At 40.4% G+C, this 11,084-nt stretch overlaps 1 protein-coding gene across 1 annotated transcript in view; it reads right to left on the bottom strand.

The window, feature by feature from the left end:
* LOC139435397 (zinc finger protein 236-like) overlaps nt 1-11,083 on the bottom strand; it is a 15,459-nt gene extending 4,376 nt beyond the window's left edge. Inside the window, exons 1-6 of the mRNA XM_071206046.1 lie at nt 10,971-11,083; nt 3,131-3,302; nt 2,079-2,351; nt 712-915; nt 444-576; nt 8-229 (exon numbers count right to left, since the gene is read on the bottom strand). Coding sequence (XP_071062147.1) covers nt 8-229; nt 444-576; nt 712-915; nt 2,079-2,351; nt 3,131-3,302; nt 10,971-11,003 — 1,037 coding nt within the window. The 5' untranslated portion in view covers nt 11,004-11,083. The remainder of the gene's footprint in view (nt 1-7; nt 230-443; nt 577-711; nt 916-2,078; nt 2,352-3,130; nt 3,303-10,970) is intronic.
* Nucleotide 11,084: the final 1 nt, after the last annotated feature.

Here is an 11,084-nt window from a genome sequence, read left to right as displayed (position 1 = left end):
AGATGACTTGAAGGTCTTCTGGCAGTATGGGCACATGTAGGGTCGCAGGTCACTGTGGGTGGTCATGTGACGTCGCAGGCTGCCGCTGGTGGTGAATGTGGTGTCGCACATCAGGCACTTGTACGCCTTTAAACCAGAGTGGGTCCTGATGTGAGCCTTGAGGACTCCCGAGGAGGCAAAACCCCGACTGCACTGCAGACACTTGTAGGGCCTTTCTCCTGTATGAGACCTGGGATGATAAAAGGATAACATCACGGAGACCATAAGTAGTTTCAAGTGGGACATAAAGTATTCAAAGTAAAGAAATGCCATCTTTATACAGCAATCATTCAATATTATATACAGAATACAATTGAACTGTACCAACTATCAGTACATGAATTAGAAAAAATACTTATAAATTATAAATTCTGTATTGGACAATGTTATTCAAGGAGCTTTACCTGGTATGCTGTTTCAGATGGCTTGATTTCTTGTAGGCCTTATTACAGAACTGGCACTTGTATGGCCGGTCACTGCCCACCACCTCAAGGTATTGTTGAAAGGCCAAGCGGGGGTTTTGGGATGGGATGAGGCCTGTTAAGCAACATGTGAACAAGAAACATGTGTTCCATTTGAAAAAAGAAATGTTGTTAACTGCACAATGGGTTTCACTTCATCTCAATGTAGAAGGCGAGTTTGTTCACAATCGTTAACATAACGTTTTTTTACCAAAGTCAGTGATGAGGATGGGTTCCTGCAGGGGGATGTCGGGCAGAGGTAGGTTACTCTTGGACACTTTGGCTTTGTTGGCTTTGCGAGGAAACTTGTGCTTCTTTTGCTGTAAACTTTTGAAGTGAGACGCAATGTGTGTTTTCCTGTGGCCCGATGTGCGGAAGATCTTGTCACAGTGAGGGCAGGGAAAAGGACGTACACCTGGGAAGAAAGAAAAAGCACTTTTGGAGAATTAGTATTTAGAGAATTAGACTGATCCTGACATGTAGATATAAACTACAATTAAATATATTAGAATGTGCTATCCCTAAGAAAATCTAGATAAATAATATAAAACCCAAGCCTTGCAGTTAGCAGGAAACAATATATATAATATATATTTATGAAAAATTACAGCACTAGAAAAAGTGACAATGATATCAAACTGTATACGCACAAGCCTTAGTGAGAAACACAGCTGAGAACATTAAGAAAAGTCTTAGCTTAGAGCTAACACGTGACCAAAAGTAAACACCTAACATAGAAAAGTGCCATTACATAGCAATCATAGACAACAACTAATGCACAGATGCACATAATAATTAAAGTGATACAGTTTTTTATTCCACACTAATGCTGACATTTCATGTCAATGGGGATGCTTGTTTAGGTCCATCTCGCTAAGTAGAGGCAAATTCAGGATAATTGCAAACACATAATTGCAAATGAGGGATCTGGCTGTAGCAGCACCACTATATATGTACACAGGTCTAGCAGCTTTTGTCGCTCTCTGCATAATTTATTATACCATATAGCTGATAACTAAATGTTAAAAGGCTGCCTGGAAACATTATGTTGAAAATGTTGTACGTCCTCTTTTCTACTTAAAGGTGGGGTAGGTAAGTTTGAGAAACTGGCTCGAGATACACTTTTTGTTATATTCCATGGAATGCTCTTAACATCCCGATAGCAATGAATATCTTAAGTGCTTTGACAACAAATCCATAAAAAAATCTGTGGAAGCCGTAGCGCTGTAAAAAGCACAACCAATCATTTGAGCCGGCCCGGCTAAAATAACTGGATGGCCTACCTGCCTGTCAGCCTTCCATCTGTGCACAAACTTATCTCGTGCCCTCATTGGTCATGTGCGCGTTCGTGCGTGTTGGAGGAGGGGCTCTGTAAGGAAGTGGCAGATTTTTTCCAGTTGTGTATTTTCAAATTCTAGCGCACTCGAGCTGGTTTCTCCAAAATTACCTACCCTACCTTTAAGTGCATACAAATTACATTTGTCATTCAGATGCAGCAAAGCCAATAAAGTGCAAATGTTGATTGTTGTTAGTTTTGCTTCTTGTGTAACCCTTTCATGAAGTGCACCTGCTTCTCACCTGTATGCAGACGCATGTGTACCTTCATGCTGCCAGAAGTGGAAAAGCACTTGAGGCAGCACTGACACTCAAAGGCCTTGACGCCCGTGTGAGTTTTCATGTGTGCTGTGAGGGTACTCTTGACAGCGAACGCTCTGAAGCACTGTTTGCACTTGAAAGGCTTCTCGTGAGTGTGGATGCGGATGTGGCGGACAAGGTCGCTGGGCTTCTTGAACTCCTTGGAGCAGTACGGGCAGCCGTGCCAGCGGACGCCGTTCTCCTCCCTGATGGAGCCTGGAGGGAAGGCAGAGTGAAGCAGACATAGTTTACTGTCGATAGCTCGGGCTGCAACTTAAAGCTTTTTAAATGATGATATTATCGATCATCTTTCTCATTGATGTATCACCAAGTTAGTATAAAGTTGGTCAATAAAATGACAGATTTTTAGAGTAAGAAAATGAACAGGGACGATAACAAATACTTTTTCAGGAAGAGGAAATAGACCTAGCCTGAAAACATTAAACCGCAATTAATCTGCAACACAATCTCTGACAATGTATATAGATATTACATTAAAAAAAGTTTTATTTATGAATAAAATGCATCTAATATGAATAAATCAATGAATACTATATTTGTATACAAAGCAAGCTCATTTATATACTGCTAATCGCACTGATGTTTCATTTATGCCACGAACTTCATATATATGCAAATAACTTCCAAGGAAAAGGACAGTTTAAATTGTATTTTTGAACGTTAGTAAAATAACTTAATTAAGAGTCCTTAAACAGTAAATTCCTTTTATAATTACATCAAACCCTTATATTGCAAACACATCTTCAAATGATCTCACTCTATCTGCACATTTTTAACACATTTATTCATAAATAACTGAACTGATTTATTAGTTATCTAACTTAAAATGTCTTAGTTTCAAGTTGTGAATTCATTAATAACTGTACTGAAAGGCAACTACAAACCTACTGAACTTCAACACTATGTCAAAATCTCATTTGAGTTTGTCATTGTGATAAGATGCTTTTGTGAATGTCGTGTAATACCGATCCTACCTGGCATTTGTATGGGTTTCTTGAAAATGCTCCTTTTCTTTTCCCTGAATGGTTTGTCGTGAATTTGAACTCTCCTGCTCTCTCCGGTTCTGCCCTCCGTGCTCTGGTTCTCTCTGGATGTGTTGTCGCTCTGCGGCTGGACCACACTCAGCCCACTGTTCTCCAGAGCTTGCTACGAAAGGAACAAAAACTGCTCAAACACCACAGCTTGAAAACGCCTTCATGTAACACAATCTACATTAAGGGTAATGCGGGTCAAATCCTACAATAGAATGTTTCCTAAATACTAACCACTTAAAGAATAATAAACTCCGCCAGGCCTATGCCACGCCATTTTACCAGCCTGTAGGGGTTGCAAATTATTTCCTTCATCTTGGCTAAAAACAAGCCTTAACTACACTCAAAAATCATGTATTAGTCCCGCAGTGGGGAAATGTACATTGTCATAGCAAAGAGAAATTGCCAATACAAGTAAAAAGAAATAAGAAGTAGATTAACATATTATATGTGAACATATGAAAGTAGTAAAATAGCAGCCATTAATGACATAAATTCATTGTAAAAAAGTATAAATTGCATCTACAGTAGCAACAGATAAAGCCTTTCAATTTAAATGTGTTATTATAGTCTGTATTTGTGTTCGGCATGCTGCAGTGCAATTCAAAGCCTTTGTATAGTGGCTCAGAAAACTGACAATAGAACAGTTTGTTTTCAGTTTCAAGTAGAACTTGTGCAGAATAATTCCATACCGATGTTATGGCCCACTACATTTAGGCACAATACCAGGGGGGACACTTGAGTTTATGTATGAGGGGAGAGGGAGACACAGCTGGTTAAGTATATTTTCTTATTCATTATTATAGATTCAACCATTTGAGGTATGGCTTGAAATAATGTTACAAAGCTCAGTCATAATCAAACCATCTTGGGATGAAAGCAAAGGCTCTATTAAACTCTCCAGTAGTGTTCAACTTAAAAGTTCTCGTTCCCCCAGCGTGGGACTATTTTTCGACAAGCACCAGAATTCTGCCTTTCAATCTTTCCCTTTGGCCGACTGCCCACCGATTCAACATGTCGAATCGGTGGGTTTTCGGCCGAAAAGGTGTCGGCACGGCTGAAAAGACACGACGGTGCGGGACACACCAATCTGAGTAGGGCGTGTCGACGCTCATCGTCGGCCTGACGCCCATCGACGGCCAAAATCGGCTTGGTGTGTCCGGGCCTTAAAAGGAAGGCAACTTGAAAGCGCAGATCACTTAGCTTCAAGCAAATATCTATTCAAGGACTTTTTTGAGAAACTTTTTTATCTTTTCATCTCCCTCTAATATTATTCCCACTGTGAGTCCTCCGACTTCCATCTGCATCACTTACAATGGCTTCAGTAACTTCTTGAGGTCTTAAGAGGTGCAGCTGCTGGTGTATGGAGCTGAGGGTTTGTATGCTTAGACACACACAGAAAGAAAGACGAGGAGAGATTTCCAGAAGGATTTCTTTAATCCATGTTTATAACCTCAAGAGTGCATGTCACATTGGAGCTAAAATAGAACACTAGATAAAGAGCTCTTATAAAATAATAATTTAATCATATGCTGTAGATCAGTGGTTCTCAAATGGGGGTACGCGGACCCCTAGGGGTACGTTGGAGTACTGCAGGGGGTACGTGAGATTTATTTTATGTTAATGGGAAAAAACCTAATTAATGCATTTAAACAAACTACAAATAGTAGATTAACTACTTTATTCAAAAGTTTACAGTAATTCTGGATAATAAAATGGGAAAAGTAAACGGGGTGCTCTCTTTTCCTCTCCCTCTCCTGACAGCCCGCCAGTCTCGTGCAGCTCGCTGAACTTGTAATAAGTGACCCGACAGTAAAGAATACATACACTGAACAAAAATATAAACGCAACACTTTTGTTTTTGCTCCCATTTTTCATGAGATGAACTCAAAGATCTAAAACATGTTCTATATACACAAAATAACCATTTCTCTCAAATATTGTTCACAAATCTGAAAAAATCTGTGACAGTGAGCACTTCTCCTTTGCCGAGATAATCCATCCCACCTCACAGGTGTGGCATATCAAGATGCTGATTAGACAGCATGATTATTGCACAGGTGGGCCTTAGGCTGGCCACAATAAAAGGCCACTGAAACGTGCAGTTTTGCTTTATTGGGGGGGTCTGAGGGGGTCCGAAAACCAGTCAGTATCTGGTGTGAGCACCATTTGCCTCACGCAGTGCAACACATCTCCTTCGCATAGAGTTGATCAGGTTGTTGATTGTGGCCTGTGGAATGTTGGTCCACTCCTCTTCAATGGCTGTGTGAAGTTGCTGGATATTGGCAGGAACTGGAACACGCTGTCGTATACGCCGATCCAGAGCATCCCAAACATGCTCAATGGATGACATGTCCGGTGACTATGCTGGCCATGCAAGAACTGGGATGTGTTCAGCCTCCAGGAATTGTGTACAGATTCTTGCAACATGGGGCCGTGCATTATCATGCTGCAACATGAGGTGATGGTTGTGGATGCACAACAATGGGCCTCAGGATCTCGTCACGGTATCTCTGTGCATTCACAATGCCATCAATAAAATGCACCTGTGTTCGTCGTCCATAACATACGCCTGCCCATACCATAACCCCACCACCACCATGGGCCACTCGATTCACAACATTGACATCAGAAAATCGCTCTCCCACACGATGCCACACACGCTGTCTGCCATCTGTCCTGAACAGTGAAAACCGGGATTCATCCGTGAAGAGAACACCTCTCCAACGTGCCCGACGCCATCGAATGTGAGCATTTGCCCACTCAAGTCGGTTACGACGACGAACCGGAGTCAGGTCGAGACCCCGATGAGGACGACGAGCATGCAGATGAGCTTCCCTGAGACGGTTTCTGACAGTTTGTGCAGAAATTCTTTGGTTATGCAAACCGATTGTTGCAGCAGCTGTCAGAGTGGCTGGTCTCAGACGATCTTGGAGGTGAACATGCTGGATGTGGAGGTCCTGGGCTGGTGTGGTTACACGTGGTCTGCGGTTGTGAGGCCGGTTGGATGTACTGCCAAATTCTCTGAAACGCCTTTGGAGACGGCTTATGGTAGAGAAATGAACATTCAATTCACGGGCAACAGCTCTGGTGGACATTCCTGCTGTCAGCATGCCAATTGCACGCTCCCTCAAAACTTGCGACATCTGTGGCATTGTGCTGTGTGATAAAACTGAACATTTCAGAGTGGCCTTTTATTGTGGCCAGCCTAAGGCACACCTGTGCAATAATCATGCTGTCTAATCAGCATCTTGATATGCCACACCTGTGAGGTGGGATGGATTATCTCGGCAAAGGAGAAGTGCTCACTATCACAGATTTTTTCAGATTTGTGAACAATATTAGAGAGAAATGGTTATTTTGTGTATATAGAAAATGTTTTAGATCTTTGAGTTCATCTCATGAAAAATGGGAGCAAAAACAAAAGTGTTGCATTTATATTTTTGTTCAGTGTATATGTACAACTAGTTTAGCTAGTTCCAGAGTAGATAAACTAGCTAATGGCGCATTTCCACTGCAACGGGGTAGCCCCGTTTAAGCGTCCCTAAGAGTCCTCGCTCAGGCCTCGGGCTGCCTCGCTGGCCGTCCGAGGCCGTGGCGCATTTCCATTACAGTTTAGGACCTGGGGTAGCAACGCAGTGTAGGCGGGGCGTCGGCTTTTTGGGCGGAGCGACGCTGGGTAAAACTGCAGTGGCGTCATTTTCAATGCGACACAACTCACAAAACACACACAACAATGGAGGATGTGGAAGCGATCGTTTACTTGTTTATTGTTAAATCCATGGTGCTGACATGCTGTGTTCTGCATAACGTCTGCGAGAGTCATGGAGAGGACTATGATGATGGGTGGAATGCACTGACATCAGAGAGGGTTTGATGCGCTACCTGAATACCTACATATGCATTGTATTGCATTCATTGTATTGAACATAAATAAATCTTTTTTTTTTCATATACATGTGTTGGTCAAATGTTTTAAACAAATGTTATCTGAATTGAATATTTAGTAAATATTTGAATTTCAAGCACCAGTAAGTACTGCCCCATAAATAATAAGAACATTTGACGAAATATCAGATCATGAAAAGAAAATCTTTCTAATAAATTAAGCGAATATCAAAGCTAACTATAAACATAAATACTAAAGTGTAAAACACAGCAAAACTATATTCATAAATGCAAGTGTAAAATAGTGTGCACAATTGTAAACATGGATGGAGACTAAAGTATCCACAACATAAAATAATATATTAAATATAACCTCAATCTTTCTTCTAGACATGTTAAAAGCTTGCTTGAATGGGTTATAGGTTTATTTTGTTCTCTCGTCTTTGAAATATATAAGGAATGTGTTGTTTGAGTCTAGTAGAACGAGGGTATTACAATTGAGACATTTCTACATGTATTATGTATTTATCATGTATTCTTAATACTATTACAAAAATAAACATGTAATAATGTTTTAGAGGAGGACCTCAAGCTAGCAAACTCAATTTCTTGCTTTAAATCTCTTAAAAGTAAGGGGCTTTTTCCTAACTGATGGTGTTTGTTATTGCTTTATAAATTCATGTATGTTTATATCTTCTCTAAATCAAGATTATGTGAATCTGATTTTTTTCTGTTGGGTGCTATTCATTATCAACAAGAGATAAGATAAGTCAAAGAAGTACTTTATTGATGGCAGTATAAAAATACAAAAAAAATGTTGTATCAAAGGCATGCCATTAAACAATACAAATAAAAAATGTAAAACTGTAATGCAGCCAGCATAAATATACATGGAATTGTAAATATAAAATGAACATTTTAAAGAAAATAAATAAACAAGGAAGTACAAATGTTGCATTTAAAAATTAACTAGATAAAAATATATAATATGTACAATAACTATTAAGGTTTTTTGAAGTATCACGGAGGAGACGGGCCACGTCGGCTGCCCAGTCATGGTGCCGTTCCTGCTGGGCCCGATCCTCTCCTCCTCGTTTCCTCTTGCCTGGGTGACAATAAGATAATAATTAGCAATAAGGAAAAACACAGGACAGGTACAGGTCACACAAGGATATAAGAATAACATGTATAAACAGAACAACAGTAAGGTGAACTAAAGAAAGTTCTGGCCCTAGATGTTTACAATGATTTTGAAAGTGAATTACATTATGTCCAGCCTGTTGATAATGAATATAAATATATGTATATGATAGGATGTCACACACAACTGTACTAGCTGCTTACTAGCTAAGACTTTACTTGTAACAGAGCATTTCTACACAGTGGTATAGCTTATTGTAATTACTGTTGATGGATGATCCGAGGTTTAAAAAAACAAAAACACAATTCCAGTCGTTTTGCCATTTCTATTTCTTACCTAGAACCACACGCTGCGGTGTCGTGATGGCACTCGGTGTTGGTGGTTGAGTTGGTGTCGATTCTTCGGCTGGGGTCCGTTCTGGATTCACTGACGATGTGGACGGGAATGTTCCTCCTCACGAGTCCCAATGTAATCATCTAGAACAGCAAAATGACTTGTTAATTCCACAAACTACTGCAGCACAATACTAAATAGCAACAACAACTATAGAAAAGAAAAACTGAACGTAAACAATGGCACATATGGTGTTAGCAAACAATAGCTCTAGCTAAGGCTATCTGCCTTAGCTAGCTATGTAGCTCTTCGGGGCTCCATAAAAGCATGGGTTGTCGAACATTAATGTAAGGATAAAATAGACTTCTTTGTTAGAAGTGAGCGTACCTTGCAGGGACTCCAGTAAAGCCGTTGCCGTTTTCCCTACATTGCAGGAAAGTCCTCGAAAATCAGCGTTCGGGCATCTGTGCAGAGACATCCTGGAACACTTTCACATTTCGCGTTGTTCCGTCGAGCTCCCGCTGGATTTTATCATCCCCAATGAGATTAAGGAACGTCGTCACCTCCTCGGTCGACCACAGTGTGCTTTTCTTCGACGTTGCCATTTTTGTAGCTCCTCCGTTTACAAAATGCTGCAAGCTTGCTTCTAGATCTATATGCGACGCGAGGGATGATCTCGCGCGCAATCTTGTGACGATTCTCTCTGACCAATCAGCAGTCGAGTGTTGACGTCACAGCCCTGGCCTGGTCTGATAGAACCACGATTTTATGGGGCCGGAAAAAGAGGGAAAAAGTACCCGCTAGCCGGTACTAGGCTATATGGAAATGCCACCAAAAACTGACCTGGCCGCTTGAGGACGGTTAAGGACGCTTAAACGGGGCTACCCGCTGCAGTGGAAATGCGCCATAAGTGTGTTAGGTCTAACTCGAAGTGTATTCTGCTCCGCTCAACGATCCGTCACAGCGGGGGAGCTGTGATCATGCAGAGCTGTGTGTTCTCCATCAGCAGCAGCTGATCTGATCTCTCTCTCTAGCGTCCGGTTATACTTCACTCGCGTGCGTCTATGTCCAAATCTATCAGATCTAGCTAGTTATAGTTAATTATATGACTGCCTGCTTTTCAAAAGGACACCTAAACAATACGCGTTGCTTGACAACGGCGTGTGGCCGCAAAGTATAGCGCAGCATTATGCATATGTTTATATGAGGGGTCAAAATCCCATGCTCATAAAATGCTCATATATTTTTTCTCTTCATTCCCCACGCAAATACAAAATAAATAAATATACCAATTTTAGGAAAAGTAACGAAGTTTGAGCAGAGTTACACATATTTCAAAACGCAAAGTGTAATAACTGCCTCCCTGTCAGAATGACAAAGATCCTCAGTGAAGCACAAGCCCATGTTTCTCACTACAAGTACAACTTATTAAAAAGATCAGTTCAATGCAACTAATATCGTCTTAGTGTTATTGCATGATGTTAAAATTGGTTTGCCATGAATTTAGTGATGGATTGTAAACATTTGAAATGTAGCATTTAAGTGTTTCTCATGTTGTTGTTTTAATAAATCAGACACTGATGGCGCAGCGCTGTCCTGTACCTTTATATAGGCTTTTTTCCTTAACAAATTGTGTTTGCGTTGATCAGGGGGTATTTTTTTTTTCAAAGGGATGATTGAAAAAGATTTGAGAACCACTGCTGTAGATGATAATTATATGGGAGAAGATGAGTGCCACATTTTTTTTATTTTACCAAAAGTTACTATTTATTTGTTTTGTTCTTCTTAGATTAAAGACAGAATTCTGAGACTTAAGTCAGAGTTTATAGAAAAAAAAGTCAGGATCCTAGGATTCTTGTCCTAATTCCAATTTAATTGTATTATGGACTGGTACAATAGAGACTGCCTAAGTCCAAGTTAATTAAATCTGGGGTCCTTGGATCACCGATTTATTGGCAAAAATGTATATTAGCTGTTAGGGACATAGTTCAAGAAAATGTTTTTGGCTCTTCTCAATATGAAATTATAGTTGATTGATTTAAATCTTTGAGGAGATTTTCATTCGGTGGAGCAGTTTTTATTTAAAAGCGGTGGACAAACACTTGTAACATGCATTATTGTAATACTGTAGAGTAATCGGAATCATAGATGTTAAAACAAAAATAATTTGTCTACTCGCCTTAAAAGTGGTAAAGGAAATAAAGTATTTGTTTGTATTTTTGCAGATATATTCAATTGTCTTTGGATAGCAGACAGTCTATCATTACACCCAAGTATGAAGATGAGAAGTACGATCTTGACATCTATTTAGTTTTGTTATGTTATGTTTTAGTTTTGTATGTCAGCTTTAAGACCTGATTACTTTTTGTTTGTCCTTGTTATCACCCAATTGATGTAGTGTGGTTAATGTGCTTTGCTCACCTGCAGGATGTCCTGGTTAATGGCAGTTTCCATGGCGATAGCTGGCTCCGAAGGCTGGGGCTGCACTGCGTCCCCGCTGACCTGCTCAGACAGCTCCAGGAGCTGCTGGATGAC

The sequence above is a fragment of the Pseudochaenichthys georgianus genome, chromosome 16 (genome assembly GCF_902827115.2).
Source record: "Pseudochaenichthys georgianus chromosome 16, fPseGeo1.2, whole genome shotgun sequence".
NCBI classification, from domain to species: Eukaryota; Metazoa; Chordata; class Actinopteri; order Perciformes; family Channichthyidae; genus Pseudochaenichthys; species Pseudochaenichthys georgianus.
The sequence above is the reverse complement of the archived record's forward strand: the minus strand, read 5'-3'. Positions and strand labels throughout refer to the sequence as shown.